The 19,239-nt window shown below is 45.1% G+C and overlaps 1 protein-coding gene and 1 long non-coding RNA gene across 12 annotated transcripts in view; both read right to left on the bottom strand.

Annotated features, from left to right (window-relative positions):
* The window catches only part of HEATR6 (HEAT repeat containing 6), a 130,617-nt gene extending 125,737 nt beyond the window's left edge, over positions 1-4,880 (bottom strand). For 9 of the 11 annotated variants that reach the window (XR_009537777.1, XR_009537775.1, XR_009537776.1 and 6 more), the window contains exons 1-3: positions 4,662-4,880; positions 2,434-2,541; positions 105-245 (exon numbers count right to left, since the gene is read on the bottom strand). Coding sequence is in view for 4 of the 11 variants with exons in the window: in XM_060135651.1 (XP_059991634.1) it covers positions 105-245; positions 2,434-2,541; positions 4,662-4,880 (468 nt within the window). In the remaining 7 variants the exon portion in view is untranslated. Of the gene's footprint in view, positions 1-104; positions 246-2,433; positions 2,542-4,661 lie in introns of those variants that run through there. The other 2 variants (XR_009537778.1, XR_009537779.1) reach the window with 2 other exon arrangements.
* A 3,779-nt stretch (positions 4,881-8,659) lies between these two features.
* On the bottom strand, positions 8,660-13,229 carry LOC132511127 (uncharacterized). Its single transcript, XR_009537528.1, has 3 exons — positions 13,061-13,229; positions 10,301-10,401; positions 8,660-8,855 (listed from the first exon to the last, which is right to left on the bottom strand). It is a non-coding gene; the product is annotated as an uncharacterized LOC132511127 (long non-coding RNA).
* Positions 13,230-19,239: the final 6,010 nt, after the last annotated feature.

Genomic DNA, 19,239 nt, shown 5'->3' on the forward strand with positions numbered 1-19,239 from the left:
ACACATCTAATTAATGGCAGGACAGAAACCTGAACACAGGCTTGCTGGTTTAGAGCCTGTGCTCCCAACCTTTCAAAGGAAAGACAGAATGCAGTTTAAACTACCTTTTGACACTTGGAGCCGTTGCAGTAAACCAGGGCTGCTAAGGCTTGGAGAATCTGCATGTGTGTCCAGGAACTGCACTGCTGAATAGCAGAAATAGTATATGCCAACAGGAAATCCAGGTTCTGTTCATCAACAATCACCTATCAAGAGGGGAAAAAATTATGATCTAACTTCTAGAAAGATATTTAATCCTTTTCAGACATGAATGCTCACTTGAATCAAGCTGTTTAAGAAACAGAGAGCGCACATGTATCCATCTTTTTCGTGTCAAAAAGATCAGCTTTAAAGACCTTGAAAGTCTTATCGAGAGGACCCCCTCCCTGCCCCAGGGCCTTCCTCACTTCTTCCCCTTTACTCCCTCCACTCAAAGTATAACCTGGCAAAGTCCTTGTAACTTTTCCTTGAACTAACCAGACACCGGCAGCTGTAAATACACAGATATGTAAGACTCAATCCGCTGAAAACTTTTAATTCAACTATGTTGCCTAGTAAATGCTCAACAAATACTCTGTGACTAAATATGTCTGCTGAATAGCTACTATGTCTCTGCCATGATGTGGGGAATATAACAGAAAGAGCTGGCATATTCCTGTCCTTAAGGAGTTTATAATTTTATTGCGATAAAGTAGGCCAATCCAAGTACCAATTCATGGACAACTGAAATAAACTGCCACCAAACGTTAGAAACCTGGTTAAGGGCTGTGGGTGCCATGGGTGATTAGGAACTTTTCCAACTGCCAGTGTTAAAAAGATGTTACCGCTGAGAACAGCAAACATTCAGAAGCCACCACATCAGTTTGAAAAATTCTAAACTTGAAAAGAGCCTTATTTCATTTAGCAAGTCACATGCAGCATACACTGTTACCTGGTTACCCACTGTTACCCTGGTTACCTCCAGCATATTGAGCCGTTCTTTTCTTGCTGGCAGGATACTGATCTTATTTGGGTGTCTACCTTCCCCACACGAGACCTGAAGGTAAACCCCAATTCTGCTAAGACAGTGGTTTTCCACCAGTGGCAATTTTGTCCCCCAGGGAACACTCGGCAATGTCTGTAGACATTTTTGATTGTTCAAATTGGAGAGATGCTACTGGCACCTAGTGGGTAGAGGCCAGGATGCTGTTAAACATCTTCCAATGCACAGGACAACCCCCTCATAGCACAGATTTATCCAATCCAAAATATCAACAGTGCCAAGGATAAGAAACCCTGACATAAGGGCTGAGCTGCATATTGTAACCATCTAGGGAGCACAGGTCCTCCAGGTGATTCTAATGGGCAGTCAAGGTTGAAATCCCTTGTTTAGGCCATTCATGGTAATACCATTCCCCTGATCAGACTGCTGTAGAGGGGTTCTCGTATGACCTAAGTCTCTCCAGCCTGATATCAGGGAAGAGACTGCTGGAGAGTCTGTGAGGCAAGCCTCCTCATTCTTAAGTAAAAGAGACAAAAAATAAATAGTTCTTTTGCTTCTGCTGGGTGTTTTTATTTTCCATGGGATGCCTGCATTTTAAGTGTGAGAGTTGCTAGCTGAGGATAACCCATCCACTGAGGACGGCAGAATGGAAAGATGCCAGAAAGCCTCTTAATTATTAAGTGCCCCTAAAGCTGCATCCCTTGGGGCCTGTGATGTAAGATAATTTTTTAAAAATTATTTAGCTATTCTGGCTTGGCTCTTCTGTTTCTTGCAGCCAGAAGCATCTTAGATTACATAATGCTAATTGATAAGTTTTGTGCTAACTACATTCACATACTCATGTGGTAGCTTATAGTAACAGCCTCAAATTTTGAACTGTTCCTAAAAAAAGATACCAGATTTATTTAGCAAGTTGGAAAACATTCTGAAGAGAGGGGAGCTTCAGTACAGACCTTGACATAAATAACAGGGATCTTTTTATCTAGGTCACCTTGCCCCTGAGCTACTTCTTATGTTCTATGAAGACCAAAAGTAGATGACAAAAATGGTAGCTTTGGGAGACGGGAAAAAATACTGGTAGGAAAGGGGTAGAGGATATTTCAATTTATTCATAGATATGTCTTAGTCAAATATATCTTTCCTGAAAAATTCTAAGACCTGGGGGCTTGAATGATATTGGTTTCCCGAACCAAATTGATAGGAATACCTCTGATGGACAAATCTGTAGAATCTTTTTTTTGGTCAGAGTTGTATTTGTTTTAATATAATTCTTAGTAAGGCATTTGCTTCTCACATTTGCACAGCTTCTGAAAAGACCAGCCTATCATACCTATCACAGATGTAGTATCTCAAAGGTACTTACTTATTCTCAAAATTCATGATCTGAATTCTAAAGTTACCTATATGATTACCTGTAGTGTGTTAAGTAAATGGTGGATAAGCTGAGACAATTTGCTGACAAGATGATTCTGATTAAGAGGCACCAGTTGGCAAGCTTGGACAAGAAGAGTACTGACGTCCTACCAAAAAAAAAAAAAAAAAAAAAAAAACAGACAATGAAAAGGTGCTATACCTGTTAGCCAAGAGAAGACCCGCCCCCAACACAGCCAAATGAGAAAATAAAAGTGAACGTTCACACTCAAAATGGAGAAAGATGAAATATGAGGCAGAGAGTAGGATGACAGCATAAAAATAGCATGTGCTAAAAAAGGAAAAGAATCAATATGATTTTTCTCAGGCTAAAGACTCCAGAATCTCTACATATGTAGAGACAGTACAATTAAATAACCAAAGAAAGGATTCCAGGATATAAAAGCACACACTGAAATTAAAAATACCAAAGGGTAAGCAAACCAAATTTGCAATGTCACTGGGAAAATCAGAAATGACACTTGTACAAATTTCATGTAAAATTAGGAATTCTTTTTACCTATTTGCAAATCACACTATTCATTCACCTATTGATGTTTATTGAATTAAAAGGCTCTGAGCACCTTCTCTGTGTCACGTAGTGTGCCAGGTCTTTGGGCTCCAAACATGAACAGACATATTCCTGAATCTCAAAGAGCTCACAATCTAGTGAAAGAGACAGAAATACTATTCACAAATAATTAAAGTGAATTAGGTCCTGAAAGAATTCAGTACAAATTCTGCAGGAATACAGTAATTAGGGAGGTCTTGTGGAGGTGATTTTTAAGCAGAATCTGGAATGACCTGAAGGATGAGTAAAACTCTGCCAGACAGACAAGGCACCGAAAGACACAGCAAGCAAAGGGAATGGCGTGGGCAGGCTTGGAACAGGAATAGGTGTGGAACACCAGTATGTGCTTGAGGAACAGCAAGTTTTAAAATGACTGCACACAGGGCACAGAAGCAGGAGTGATGGGACATAAGACTGGAAAGTCACAAATTATATAAATAAAGCAAAAGTCCCCGACTCCTCCCTTAATTCCACTCTGCTCCCTAGTGACGCAAACTACTATTTTGTTGTAAACTCTCCCATACATTGTTTTGAACTCTTTGCATCTATAAATGTACATTTATGTTCAAGCCCTCCCCACCCTATATTGGTCTCATACTGTAACTTGCTTTGCCCAGTTACCAATATGTATTGGAGATCCTCCCAAATCAGAGTTTTACTTTTCTAATGAGATTCTTTTCCACTAAAGAAAAGGTCACTCTGGCAGGAGAGCAAAGAATGGTTTGGGGAAGAGCTGGAAATAATAAGTTAGAGGAGACCAGTGGAACAATCCAGGAGAATCATCTTGCCTGAGGGCCTAAGGCTTTGGCAATGGGAATGGGGGGGGCGGTGGACTGAGAAACATTTCTGACATAGATTCTGAAGAATCCAGATTGGATAGGATCTGGGAGGAAGGAAAGGTGAAGAACCAGTGTCTGCACCTTTGCTCTGTGTGACTGGGCAGACTCCATGTTTGTGTGTGTTGGGGGATGGGACGGATTGGGGATGTGGTGGGTGTATGGAGACAATGAACTAATTTTTAAGAACTGTCAAGTTTGAGGTGCCTGTGAGCACCAGAAAACAGTGGTAAGACTGGGTCAAGAGCTCAGGGAATTCAGTAGCATCCAAGGCCTGATGTGTGTGAATACTATTGCTCAGAGCCAAAGTACTTCAGAGAGTGCGGAGCTAGCATGGAGGAACAGAAAATGGCTGGGACTTTGAGACACTTTAGTTCCAATTCTAGCTCTGCCTTTTGCCAGCAATATGACACTGGACCTTTTTTGTGAGCCTCAGTATGTTTATCAGTAAAATAGACCTAATAATACCCACGTTCTAAGATCCCTAGAACCGTGTACGGTACAGTACAGTACGTGGTAGTAAGGAATTTTATACACAAAGTGCTCTGAATGCGGGGAGCGGAGGGACGGGAAGGTGGCACCAGAGATGACACCTGCAATGTTATCAGAGCAGAAGTCATCAAGCTGGGTTTTGAAAGAAGCTAGTTTCCCAGGCACGGCACAGTTCTTCCAGAAAGGGAGGGCGGGAAATGTGCCACGGACGGAGGGAGCAAACGAGCCTGCAACTAAGCACTGCGAAGTGGGGGTGCGAAAAGGCTAGAGAGGCGGGCGGGAGCCACCAGCTAAGGTCCCTGAAGGGTGGGGCCGGGGCCAGCGGGCCTACCTCCGGGGCCACGCCGCTGCCCTCGCTGTAGTTCTCGGAGATGAGCTGGTCGAAGAGCAGGTGGAGCTCGGTGCGGCTGGAGCTGCTGTCATCCGGTCGCAGGGCGCAGAGCCTGGCTGACAAGCAGCGGAACCCACGGCCCTGCTCGAGGGGTGGCTCCCCCTGCGCCTCTTTCGCCGGCCCGCTCGTCAAAGAACCCGCTACTTGCGCCGCCGCCATCTTTCCTACGTAGGACCACAGGGAAATACTTCCGGGGTATTCCCCGCTTCCGCGCGCCAATTCCGGAAATGCCTGTTTCAAACCAGAACCCGAGGTGGGAGGGGTTCTGAGAATACAGAACGGATCCTCGGACTAGTCCCCTGTGAAGGTATATGAGAAATTATGTGGGAGACTTTTTCGCCGCCGACCTCTCCTTGAGCCCTGACGAAAAGTGGGGACTCTGTTTGTCCTCCCAGAGAGTTTGTTACTGGGCAGGGCTGACATTCCTGTTTAGTACTAAGCGTTTCAGATTCAGTCTGGGGTTGCAGGAAGGTCGCTGTAGAGGGGAGTGGCAGAAACTGCTAGTTCGACATCCTTCTCTTCTTACATCATATTGGAGCCCCTAATTTTTTCCCTAGACACAAAACCACCCTGAATAAAAACTGTGTTCCCCAGTATACTTTGCAGCTGGCCATGAATCCTGTAGATCTTAAAGCACCTAACCACACAGAAGTAATTTGGGAGTTCAAACTGAACCATGTAAAATATAACCTGCCTAAGGGTGACATGGTTGAGACTGGACACCCCAAGATCTCCTGAAACCTTAAAAGCAAGAAGCTGGAAAGGGAAAATAGCCATTTAAAAAGCTGTGAACAGTTTTCAGTCACACCGGAAGTGAAGGCTTGAAATTTACATTTGGGCAGACTGGGAAAACCATCTCTAGGACGTTTGAATTATGCAAATATAAAGCAAATTCTCACCCATAACTCTTAGGGAAACCCTTGAAGTCACCCAAATGTACGTATTTTATCCTGTGAATAAAATACTTATGTTTAGCAATGAGAATTGGTGATACGCTTTAGAAGAGCTAGTTCTCTGAAAACTTTGGGATTTTGAGGGAGAAATACTTATTTTATTTTGAATTTAAATTTCATTATGTTTGTATATTATTTCTTCTTGGATGGGTGTATACATATGTATGTGTATTTGTGATACTCAAACATTTGCTCAGAGAAGATCAGTAGCTGAGAACTAGTCACTGATTTTTTTTTTTTTTTTTTTTTGTGGCCACACTGTGCAGCAGGTAGACTCTTAGTTCCCCGACCAGGGATCAAACTGTGCCCCCTGCATTGGAAGGGCAGAGTCTTAACCACCGGACAGCCAGGCAAGTCTCTAGTCACTGATGTTTTAGTTTGAATTCTCCTAAAGCAGAGCCTCAGGTGAGGTTGATATGTGAGTGATTTACTCAGGAATGAACAGGAAAGAAAGGGGAATCAACAAAACTATGTGCTATCCAGTTGCCCATTGCAAGGGGTGAATGATTGCTCAGTCCTCGGGACTTTATGAGAAGCCTTACGGAATGCTCTCAGAACACCTGTCCTGAGGAGTGGAAGGGGGAGCATATATCTGCCAGCCTTTGACCTCTGTTGTCAGGTGTTGCTCCACCAAGCATTAATTCTCCAGTGCTTCTGAGCTGAGCATGCATCAGTGTGTGATGGTTCCTGCAGGAGTCTCTTGTTGCATGGACAAAGAAGTCCTGAGGCAAAAGTGAGAGGTGTGGGCTACTAGGGTAGGAGTCTGACATGTTAGCTTGTGCTGACATGTAGTAGATGCAGGAGATAAACTGGTTCCTATAGCAATGATTAGGATAAGACTATAAGGCCAAGAGTATTTGAAGCAGTGCATAAGAGTTGTCCAACACACTGGGCTAGAAGGACTTGAGACCTGGTCATCACCACAGTGAAGGTGGCATGAAAGAAACTGTGGAAAGGACCTAGGTTTGGTGTGGCTAATCTTAGGTTGAAATGTGGATGACCCACACTTAGTGTTATTCAAGACTGAAATGACTCAGAGATTGTGAACTATACCAGTCTGTTGAGTTCTGATGGAGTATACCCTTGTGGATGGCAGTGTGGTTTCTCCAAGGAAATGAACATGTCTACTCTCTGGTGATCACCAGCTGAAGGAAACGTATATCAAGCTCTCATAGAGGGCTTTGAAGGCCCCCGGCATTAGCTTGTATTTGGACATTAACCTCCAAACTGTGAAAAATCACCATTTGGCAAATGCCCTCCCAAGAAAATCTCCTCACACATCCTTACCTTTCCTCACTCTCAGTATTTTTATAATCTTACAGTGACTGAGGGGCTTTAAAGGGTGCTAAGTAAGTTCACAGATATTTCCTTTTATAAATTCTGCATAAGGTGATCTGGAGTCTCACTCTGGAATTTCATTTCTTTCATGTTTTGGAACCCTGTTAAGACTTCGCTTTTATTGCCTCATTAGGGTCTAGATCATCCTAACTAAGGTAGGCTTTACTTTACATCCCCCCCCCATTTCTAATTCACATCCTTATTTCCTTCAGAACATTGACTATAATGTGTAGTTATCTTCTTTATTTGTTTACTTGTTTATTACCTATTTCTTCTTATAGAATGTGAGCTTTGTGAAGGCACAGATAACATCTGTCTGGTTCACTACTGTATCCCCAGTGCTAGCACAGCACCTAGGATGTGACAGGCAACCCACAATACCTGTTGACAGAATAAATGAAGTTACTATTATTATCAGAGCCCCCTATTTGCCATCTGTTGGTTGGTATGAAAATCAAATGTTCTGTAAACTGTAAAGTTCTATTAACCTTAGGATCCAAACGAGGTAGATATTATTATTTCTCCCTTTTTATAGCCAAAGAAAGTTTAAATGGTTGAAAGAGAAAAAAATTTAAACAGTTTAAATGGTTTGTCAGTGGCAATGAAGGCAGTAAATTAGTCAACATCAGTCTACAACCTGGGCCAGTTGAATCTTAGGTCTGTGACTGTGAAACACATAGACAAGAAATTTCAAGTCTATTTTAACCTCCCACATTTCATAACGGAGAAACAGGAGAAAGGGGCTGGCTTTCAGTATCCGGATGAACTGTGAGAGGCCAGGAAGGAGGATTAGCCTTGTGTTCTGTTCTAGAGTCTTAGAAAATTAGGACTAAGAGTCATTAGCCTATCAATTTGATAATAATAATAATCATTTAGTCAACATTTACTTAATGTTTCCCACATGTCAGGCACTATTCCAAGCACTTTACACGAACTAACTGTTTCTACCTTTGCAGCTCTATGAAGTATTGGGTTGGCCAAAAAGTTCGTTTTTGGCCAACCTAATAGATCCTGTTATATAGATCAGGAAACTGAAACACAGAAAGGTTAGGACACTTGCTGAAGGCCACACAGTTGTGTGGTGGGCCTGGGTTTGAAATTCAAAGTTGGATTTCCTAACCACTATGCTATTGATATAACTTATAGGCCTTAGAACGTGACATGGAAGTATAGTTAAGGCCCTGACACTTACCTGCTATGTGACTTTCAACAAATTACTTAATTTCTTCGAGCTTCAGTGTCCTTATATGTAAAATGGTAGTGAGAAGAAGCATTGTCACAAGGTCGTTGTAAGGATAAATTAGATGATACTTGTGGGGCATATAACACAGTCCTTGTTGCATAGCAAGTGTCCAACAAATGTCATCTCTACCCCACCGCCACCTCCTCCTCCTATCACCCCTCACCAAATAAATTAAGTAGTATGGGTACTTTTAATGATGATTTTTTTTGGGGGGGGCGGTTCGAAGGCCTCTCACTGTTGTGGCCTCTCCCATTGCGGAGCACAGGCTCCGGACATGCAGGCTCAGCAGCCATGGCTCACGGGCCCAGCCGCTCCGCGGCATGTGGAATCTTCCTGGACCAGGGCACGAACCCGTGTCCCCTGCATCGGCAGGTGGACTCTCAACCACTGCGCCACCAGGGAAGCCCAATGATGATGATTTATTAAAAGAAACAATTATTTTCCCTTCCCCACCACATCCCTTGTCATCTCCATCCACGGGCCCCCATTTTCATCTGTCTTCCTGGGCAAGGAGTTTCAAATAGTCACATCTTTGAAGACAGGAACTCCAGGAAGGGATGAACAACTATTAGAGAAGGATGGCCCTTAGGATGTCTTCATCTGCGAAATGGACAAAAAAATTAGGCATGAGACCTGCTGTTTGGGGGACCTGGATCCACAGAATACAATTGAGAGGCAAGAGTTCCCAGTTCTGGGAATCAGTAAGAACCTGCCAGGAACCAGCAAGGCCGTAAGCACCCCAAGGATTGTGGGTGGATAGGAAAAATAATACATTCTGAACACAAGCAAGTTATTTTTAAACTATGTGTTGATTCTGTTGTGTTCAGTACAACTTAATTTATAATCAAAACTGAATCCTTGTAGCTTTCTATTATGCATTTTTTTCAATCAATGGCTATTGACAATAAAGGAAATACCATGTGAGGCCCCTGAAATATTTTTATAGTAAAAGGGTTCTTATAGTATAATATGGCAATGTGCACCTAAGGCTTAAAATTAGCATACTCCTTGGTCATCAATTATACACCTTATTCCAAGGAAGTTAATAAGGGCATATATACCAATTCAGTATTCACTACAGCCATATTAATGATGTAAAAAATAAGAAATATATTAAATGTGTATTAATGGGGTTGGTAAGTATATGAACATACATGTGTATGAACATATGTGCATGAACATACATGCACATATGGAGCACACGTGAAGGGTATTAAAGATGATGGGATAGAAACATCAGTGTTGATATTAAAAGTTGTTCACTAACTATTTCTTTTTTTTTTCTTTCTGGGCCGCACTGTGCAGCTTGTGAGATCTTAGCTCCCCAAACAGGGATCGAACCCGCGAACCCGGGCCCTTGTCAGTGAAAGCTCAGAGTCCTAACGACTGGACCGCCAGGAAATTCCCTCACTAGCTATTTCTAAGTGAAATAATCAAGAAATCAAAATAGGTACAAGATGATCTCTTTTTTTTTTTTTTTTTTTTTTTTGGCGATACCCGGGCCTCTCACTGTTGTGGCCTCTCCCGTTGCGGAGCACAGGCTCCGGACACGCAGGCTCAGCGGCCATGGCTCACGGGCCCAGCCGCTCCGCAGCTTGTGGGATCTTCCCGGACCCGGGCACGAACCCGTGTCCCCTGCAACGGCAGGCGGACTCTCAACCACTGTGCCACCAGAGAAGCCCAGATTATCTCATTTTTTTAATAAATATTATATATGTGTGTATGTGTTATAATGTGTACCAAAGTGTTAAGCAAACATCATTTTGGGGTGGAGCGTTATGGGTGATTTTTATCTTTTTTTTTTCCTCAAATAGTCTGATCTTTCTCTAGGATATACCGGATAATGAAATTATTTTAAAGATTTGGAAACCACCATCCTGTGATAGGTGCTTCTTTTTCTTGGGAAGGGTGGGTGATGAGGAAGAGGCCACAGAGAGACTGGCTTCCATCCCACTCATTTCTGGAAGGTCCTATTGGGGCCAAGCGTACCGCCTGCCTGGTTTGGACATGGTTTGAGGAAGCAGGGAAGGGCCTGATGTTTTTACCTGTCCTTAGTCCGAGACACATTCGTGGCCACAACCATTCCTGACGCAGTGCTCCTCTGGACCACAGTCCCAGTCACCACTGCAGAGCTCAACGCAGGTGCCTACGTTAGAACAGACCAGCTGAACACCGCCATGCTATAGCCACAGGTGCTAGAGAGGCCAGCCCTTGATTAAGGAGCCAATTCCACTTTCTTCTTTTGGTTCAATCCATAGTATAATTTATAAATGATTACTTGCAAAATAACACTCATTAACATTTTATATGTTTCAGTGAAAAACAATGCATTCACACAATCTCAACAAAGCAAGGCCTACTTTAAAGAAGGGGATAATTGTGTCTGTGGAGGGGAAGTGCAAAGAAGTCCACATCAATGTCCTCACTTCTCCTCTCTGCAGGGAAAGGGGCAGAGAAGGGGAGACTCACATTTACCAAATGGCAGCAAGGGTGCCCTGCAGTCACCTTGTGCAGTGAGTCTGACTGGCCCCATTTTATAAGGGTGGCAGCTGGGGTGCACAGAGGTGACTCTCCTACTAGTCATTACAGAAGTGGAACCAACCCAGACCCACCTGGCCCCTAGGCCATGCTCCCTCTGCCATCCCACAGGGTGAAACTGACCCTGACATGAAGAGCACATCTCCAGATTTCAAGGAGTCACTCCTGACCTGAGTGGAGGCTCCCCATGTTCCCAGAGCCTCAAGGTTAGTCTTCGAGGGCCAATGAAATAGGTCCAAGAAGCTAGTTAAGACCCCCCCCCCAAGGGTTTCTAACAAAATGTGTGCAGAGCTCTGGACGAACGTGTGCTGTGCTTGGGTTGGTTACTCAGCTGTGATCAGGAGATTCTCTACCTGATTCTGTCTCTGCACCTCTCTGGGCCTTTGTTTTCTCATATGTAAAAAGAAGCCCTTGGATCCAACAGAGGTGGATGAAGTTAACTCTCCAGTGTCAACTCCAATCAATAGAGGTGGCTATTCTGATGCTGGGTTGAGAAGCGCTGGGACACCTTGTCCAGGCTCAAAGAGAAAGAGTGCTATGATTGATTAGCAATGTCTGAGGATGTAAGACGGGGGCCTGGTGGGATGTCTACAATGTACCCTGCAGACCTCAGAGAAGATCAACACCATCCCTCCATGCTTTTATTAGCCGTTGTTGGTTTACGGTAAGAGAATTGGGAGACTTCTTGTCTCCACTCACAGTAGTTTGGTCACTCATTAACATCTGTTGATTTCTTACTATGTACAAAGCACAGCGGTAAGTTATTCAGGAAGTACGAAGATGTAAGATCGGGTTATTACCTTCAAGCAGCGTAGAATCTAACAATGGAGATAGGATTTATGTTTAAAGTACTAAAAGCAAAGCAGTATGTGACATGTGCCCTGAAAGAGGTTTATCCAAAGGACTAAAGGAGCTCAGAAAAGAGAGGACATTACTTCTAATTAATCAGGAAAGCTGAGTCTTGAAGTATGGAAATCTTTTAAGGGCAGAATTGAGATGGATGGTAGAGAAGAGAAAAGAATTACTAGCCAAAGTTCACAAAGGGAAAATGCAACAGGGTGGGACTAGGGAGAGGTGCATGAGGCACCCAGGGCACAAAATTTAAGGAGGCACTTGTGCAATCCTGGGGGTGAGCACCTCCCTAAATTTTGTACCCTATATGACTCATCTCCTCACTCTTAACCCGGAAGAGTAGCAAATGGAAGGCTGGATAAGTATTAGGGAACATTTGGAAGTTAAGGCAGAAAGGTAAGCAGGGGACAGAGTTACAGAGGGCAGATCTTGCCGACCTGAGAAGTTGAGATTTCATTTGGTAGGTCAAGAGAGGGATGTGATGGCTGTTTACTTATGAAGATTATCTGGTGTGAGAGCATAGAATAGACCAGGATTCCACAAGCAAGCAAACTTAAGAGGGAAGAGAGGGGCAGGGAGAGCTGTCAGGAAACGATTGCACTGGCCCAAGCATGGAGTAATCAGGACTGGAAATACAGTGTGGCAATGGGGGTTGGAAAGGAAGGAACATGTGTAAGAAACAATTTCAAAGAATGAATGGTATTTGGGAACCAATTTAATGTAGGGCAAGGAGGACAAAGAAGAGACGAGTTAGAGTTGAGTCCAATGACATTTAGGGAGAAGAAGATAGTGACGATAATGTAAGAGAGAAGAAAGTTGGAGGATTGATGGAGTGACAGACAATGTCAGATGCTGCAGAGGTTAAAGACTCTGGCTACTGAAGAGAGTCAAGTGATTTGTCAAGAAGATCTGGGAGAGCGATGGGGACAGCAATGGAGACTACAGTCAGTCTTCAAGGGATTAAGGAATGAGTTATGGGGAAGAAAGGGGAGAATGAAGGTTACCCCTTTGAGAATGTTGGTGGTAAAAGGAAAAAAAGAGATTGGGATGATTCATGGTTCACATATTGAAGAAAATGTTTTCTCTAGGCGATCCAATTTATTTGCAGCAAGAGACAAAGAAACTGGTGGAGAGAGAGACACCAGGGAGATGGAGGGTGGCTGATGAGGGTGCAGAAGGCTCCCCTTTTGGAGAGTCTAGATGGAGGGGTGATCCGGGGAAAGGAGGGGAGAAAGTAAAAGCAGAAGCAGAGAGGTTCTACAGTCAAGGTGGGTCCCTGCAATGGCTCCTTGACGGGAATATCTTCCCGTCTCTCCTTTCTTCCCCTCCTGCCCCTGCACCCACTGGTCCCCGATGGCTTACTTTCTGGCTCCCTCATACAAAAAAGGACGGGGCTACCTTCTGCATGGACTTACCCAGAAGTTTCAAGGGTCTCATGGCAGCCTGAAGCTCCTGTACCTCTGAGCTGAGGGCAACTAGGATCACAAGGAGGAGGAAGCCTCCCAAATTCATGCTGCTGTCGGAGGTCTTTGGTAAAGATGCAGCAGGGCTGAGAACAGCTGAAATTTATCCTCTTCTGCCCCCTGAGCTGGGATGAAATGCCAAGGGTGGGGCTAGAGTCTGTGGGAGCCTAAGCCCCGCCCAGAAGCTGACATGTCCGGAGAACACACACCATGTATACTTTGGGTTATGCCACATTGTTACCTAAGCAAGTCTCTGAGCCAAGGGAACACCCTCCTCTGACTGACAAATATGACTCCTCAACCAGGAAAGCAGTGAGTGACTGAGAAAGAAGGTGAATTCGGATACTTTCATTCACTCATTCCTTTTTCAACACAAGTATCAGATGTCTTCTCTGGGCCAGGCACATGCTGGGCATGAGGAATATGTCCTTACAGTGCTTACAATGTAGGAACTGGGCGCTGGCTGGTGGAGGTACAGCCTGCTCTTTCACTTCACCCCTCCTTGTTCTGGGCCCTGGCACCTCTGGTCTAGAGGGCAGGGAGAGGCAGTAGGAGAGGCAGCAAGGGTGCTCTTAGGTCACCTGCTGGTGGTAAGGAGGCGACTCTAGTCTCCTTCTGGCTTCGTCTGATTCTTTCTACTCCTGGGCACCAGGCAGACGTGGTGGCCTTTGCCTGTATGATACGTGTAATTGTCTTGGGATGGAGTTCCACCTCTTCTTGTCCACCTTCATTTCTGAAGACCCAATTTCCTGATATACGTGTTAAACTCTTCCAGAATGTCTCCCATCATGAAGCACTGGGGTGGGGGTGGGGTGCGACTGCAGTAACCAACCAGCTAGGCAGTGAATTTCATTTCCCCCCTTCTTGTACACACTCCTACACTAGGGGAGTGATTCTCTGAAACAAGTGCTCCCCTTGGTTTTCTGGAGGGATAGGCCCTCTTCCCTCCCCAGTAGCAGCAGGGATGGGGGAGAGGCATGTATGAATTCTGGCCATCAAAACTGTGTTTCATACAATGTCTATCTTAATGTGAGATGAGGACGACTGGGCTGGTTGGTAATGGCAGGACCAGTTTGTAACCTCTTAATAAGGCCCTGGGGAGCTGGTTGACTTCTCTTTACAAAGCGCAGTACTTGACGTTTCCCCAGGGCCCCTGGTTCCTAATTCTGGGGCTACAGGAAGAGAGCTGCCCTGTTATGCTCCATTTGTCACAGTTCCTGAAATGCACCAGTTAGAGGTCCTTTGGGCAAACAACTGACCTCACAAAGTGCTAATACCCCTAGGTGGGTTAAGGAGTACATTTATGGGTTATTCATTATGTAATTTTGCAAACTACCTTAACTCGATCCTGCCTATCCCAACGCTGAGATTGGTTGCTGTCTAATTTCCGTAACAGGGTAAGAGCCAGAAAGAAACTTTTAGAGATGCTGAACGCTGACAAGAATATCAATCCATATGTAATTGCAAATATTTTAAAATGCTACAAAAAAGTTTAAATTGCACAAAACTCAAAGGTATGTCAAAATTAAATTCATTTCCTTTTAGATGTCCTCTTTTCTGATTTTATTTTGGGTACTCTTTTGCTGGTTCCCTAAGCTGGTTCCCTTAGTTTGTCCTTTTGGTTACTCGAAGCTGAGTGGGGCCTTCAGAGCCTTGGTAATGAGGCCCTCGTCTTCCCTGGATTTACCTTGGCATGCAGTTATTTGGTGCTGTCAGCTAAGTAGACATTTAAGCCTTATAGTTTTATAAAGCCTAAAGAAAATTTTGTCTTGTGACAAAAAAAATCTCACCAAGACCGGTAATCTGAATTGAAGCCCACCCCAGATGTGACTGAAGGGCATAACAACTCCCAAATGCCATTTAGTGAGCACTGGCTTTATTCCAGGCTAGGTTCTTTACCGACCTCCTCACACTTAATCCTAACAAGGCTGTGAGGTGGTCTGTTGGTTAGGAGTCTGATTGCTAAAAGAGGGAATTTAGTATGAAAATGCAAGGGTGTCATTTCTGCTTCACTTTCTTTTTTAAAAAAATTATTATTTATTTAAATTAATTAATTTATTTTTGGCTGCGTTGGGTCTTCGTTGCTGTGCGTGGGCTTCCTCTGGTTGCGGCGAGCGGGGGCTACTCTTTGCTGCGGTGTGCGGGCTTCTCATTGTGGTGGCTTCTCTCGTTGCAGAGCACGGGCTCTAGGCATGCGGGCTTCAGTAGTTGTGGCTCGCGGGCTCTAGAGCGCAGGCTCAATAGTTGTGGCACACGGGCTTAGTTGTCTGCAACATGTGGGATGTTCCCGGACCAGGGCTCGAACCCGTGTCCCCTGCATTGGCAGGTGGATTCTTAATCACTGAGCCACCAGGGAAGTCCTCTGCTTCACTTTCACATCTACTTCATCTTTCTTTCTCTGCTGACCATCTTCCTCTGTTTTTCAAACCATATGGTAGGGGGAATGTTACCTCCCCTGAGCCCTCAAGTTCAAGATGAGTCCAGAAAGTACTAGATTTTCCCAATCACAAATTTAAAATGCCAGAGGAGAGAATCTTCTTGGCCTGGTTTGAGTCAGATGTCACCCGCACCCCCCAAACTGACAATACAAACAAAGCTGTTGAGGGCTCTGTGTGTGTGTTTGTGTAAGGGTGTATGTGTGTGAGCGTGTGTGTGTGTTGCGGTGGTATTCAGGGAGCAATTGTAATTAGGAAGACACACAACATTGTTTCCAATACAGACAGGATTATTGCCATTTTACAGATGAGAAAACTAAGTCACAGAGAGATTTAGTAACGTACCCCAGATGACAGTTAAAAGGCAGAGCCAAGCTCAAACTCCAAAAGTAGTGCTCTTCTCTAGAACACGTTACTATCAGGTTAGGTCCAAATTCTTAGAAAATAATTTTGATTCCTCTCGGTGGCACAGATGAATGAGCTTTTTTAAAAAATTAATTAATTTATTTTATTTGTTTTTGACTGCATTAGGTCTTTGTTGCTGTGCTCGGGCTTTCTCTACTTGCGGAGAGCGAGGGCTACTCTTCGCTGCGGCGTGTGGCCTTCTCATTGTAGTGGCTTCTCTTGTTGCAGAGCACGGGCTCTAGGCATGCAGGCTTCAGTAGTTGTGCCATGTGGGCTCAGTAGTTGTGGCACGCGGGCTCTGCAGTTGTGATATTTAAAGGATGCTTCTCCTTTAAATGAAAGGAACTCTGTATTATTGGGCATTCATTATGTGCCCAGCAAGACACCGTGGTGAGTACGGGTGTATGCAGGAGCATAGGAGGCTGGTGAGAAGGGTGGGGAGTGCAGCTGGAGGCTGAGCGTGTGAGCAGATGCAGAGGTGGCACTTGAGATGTCTGCTTGCGTTTTTTCTTCATATACGATGTCTCATGCCCCCGACTTTCCCACTCCCTTCCCCTTCTTGTCTTTGTACCGGGTCCTGACTTCCTCCTCCTGACAGTAACAGGTAGTTGCTGCCAGGACTCTCCAATCGCCTTGCGAGTTTTTTTTTTTTTTTTTTTTTGGCTGCTTTGGGTCTTTGTTGCTGCGCGCGGGCTTTCTCTAGTTGCGGAGAGCAGGGGCTACTCTTCGTTGTAGCCTTTTCATCGCGGTGCCCTCTCTTGTTGCAGAGCACAGGCTCTAGGCACGTGGGCTTCAGTAGTTGTGGCACGCGGGCTCAGCAGTTGTGGTGCACGGGCTTAGTTGCTCCACGGCATGTGGGATCTTCCCAGACCAGGGCTCGAACCCGTGTCCCCTGCATTGGCAGGCGAATTCTTAACCACTGCGCCACAAAGGAAGCCCACCTTGCGAGTTCTGAGGGCAGCCCCGGCAGCTCTGTGTTGAGCATGTGGAGGAGGACGCGCCCCCCTCCCCACACGCCCCCCCCCCCACCGCACGCACATCACGCTGCTGAGTGGCGTCTCCTTTGATGACAATGCAGATGGGCAGAGATGCGCTCTTTCCCTGTGCGGCCACCCTCTGCCTGGCCTTCCAGAGACTTCCACTGCAGCTGGGGCACCAGGCCTCTGTCTCCACCCACCACCCCTCCTCTCCCTGACTCCTGGGTTCCTGTCATTAGGAGAGGGTCTTCTTGAAGTTGTCTCCCACTCGTGGGCCAGATAAAATGATTAGAAAACAAGCCAGAGCTGCAGCCCCTTGTCTATCCTGACTCTCAGGAGCCCACACCTGTTCCTTGGACCTGGCCGGTTCAGCAAGGTCCATTTTCTGCAACTGTGAGCCCCTGAGGGGTGAGGATTGGCTGACCTGCGCAGCCTGACCGTGCGGGCCAGCCCTCCCCAGGTGTGCCTGGGTTGAGATCAATATAAACACCGCTCCAGGCAGCAAGAGCCCCTGCAGCTGTGCCTGACGCCATATTCTCTGCCCCGTCAGCCGTGTCGGGGCTGGGCTGATGGGTGGGAGTGAGGGGCTATGCCTTTGTGGGTGGCCCGGTGTGAGTGGGGCTCTGCTGGACTTTCTGCAGGAGTTGCCAGGCTGCCACCTGCTAAAGAAGAGGATGTGTCACCCATAACTGCCGCTGGAATTTCTCCCTGGGCACAGGTGAGGAAAGAAAAAAGCAGTGGGGACCTGGACAAGAGGGGTATCTCAGGCAGGGAAATGGAAAGATTCCAGAAGAGCGCCCGGGGCCAGGACAATCCTGGCTGGCCTGCAGGCACCAAGTCGGCCGGCGTGCTGTTGCTGGTGTGGCTCCATGGCCCTACCTGTAGGCTTTCAAGTCCTTGTACATATTCAGGTGTTTTACCTGGAAAGGGTGGGAACAGTTCAGCAGCAGCTGGCCTGGGGCTCAGCTCACGTTTACTCACAGACGCCTCGGCACGGCCCCCTAGCTTTGCAATGAGGACTCTCCTTGCCGTGGGGTGGGGGGTGGGGGGGGGCTGCTGGCTGCATGGGAGACGATTCCCCACCTCTGACCAACTTCAGAATTGTTTACCACTGGAGCAAGTACGCTGATAGGGTTTTCCTCTGTATAACTGGTGTGTTCTTTTTTTTTTCTTTTTTGGTTCAAGGTAGATTTTATTCCTCTTTTTTGTATTTATAGATATAAGCATGGAAATAATTCATTCATATAAATACATTTATGTGAAGGGAATAACTCTTTTCTGTTTTTTTAAATTTTATTTATTTTTAAAAATTTTAATTTTATTTATTTTTCTATACAGCAGGCTCTTATTGGTTATCTATTTTATACATATAAATGTATACATGTCAATCCCAATCTCCCAACTCCTCCCACCACCACCACCCCCCCCCACGGCTTTACCCTCTCGGTGTCCATACGTTTGTTCTCTACATCTGTGTCTCTATTTCTGCCCTGCAAACTGGTTCATTTGTACCATTTTTCTAGGTTCCACATATATGCATTAATATACAATATTTGTTTTCCTCTTTCTGACTTACTTCACTCTGTAGAACAGTCTCTAGATCCATCGACGTCTCTACAAATGACCCAATTTCATTGCATTTTATGGCTGAGTAATATTCCATTTTATATATGTACCACATCTTTATCCATTCGTCTGTCTCTGGGCATTTAGGTTGCTTCCATTACCTGGCTATTGTAAATAGTGCTGCAAAGAATATTGTGGTGAATATGTCCTTTCGATTTATGGTTTTCTCTGGGTATATGTCCAGTAGTGGGATTGCTGGATCATATGGTAATTCTATTTTTAGTTTTTAAAGGAACCTCCATAATGTTCTCCATAGTGACTGTATCAATTTACATTCCCACCAATAGTGGAAGAGGGTTCCTTTTATCCACACCCTCTCCAGCATTTGTTGTTTGTAGATTTCCTGATGATGCCAATTCTAACAGGTGCGAGGTGATACCTCATTGTAGTTTTGATTTGCAATTCTCTAATAATTAGTGATGTTGGCTTAGGGTAAGGATTAGGGTTAGGGATAGGGTAAGGGTTAGGGAATGGGTACGGTTTAGGGAAAGTGTTAGGGTACGACAGTGGGTTACGGTTAGGGTATGTGTTAGGGTATGGGTTAGTGTTAGTGTACGGGTTAGGATTAGGGTACGGGTTAGGGTAAGGCTTTGGGTAAGGGTTAGGGTTAGGGTAAGGGAACGGGTACGGTTTAGGGTAAAGTTTAGGGTATGACAGCGGGTTAGGGTTAGGGTACCTGTTAGGATAT

Source organism: Lagenorhynchus albirostris, chromosome 20 (genome assembly GCF_949774975.1).
Source record: "Lagenorhynchus albirostris chromosome 20, mLagAlb1.1, whole genome shotgun sequence".
Classification (NCBI taxonomy): Eukaryota; Metazoa; Chordata; class Mammalia; order Artiodactyla; family Delphinidae; genus Lagenorhynchus; species Lagenorhynchus albirostris.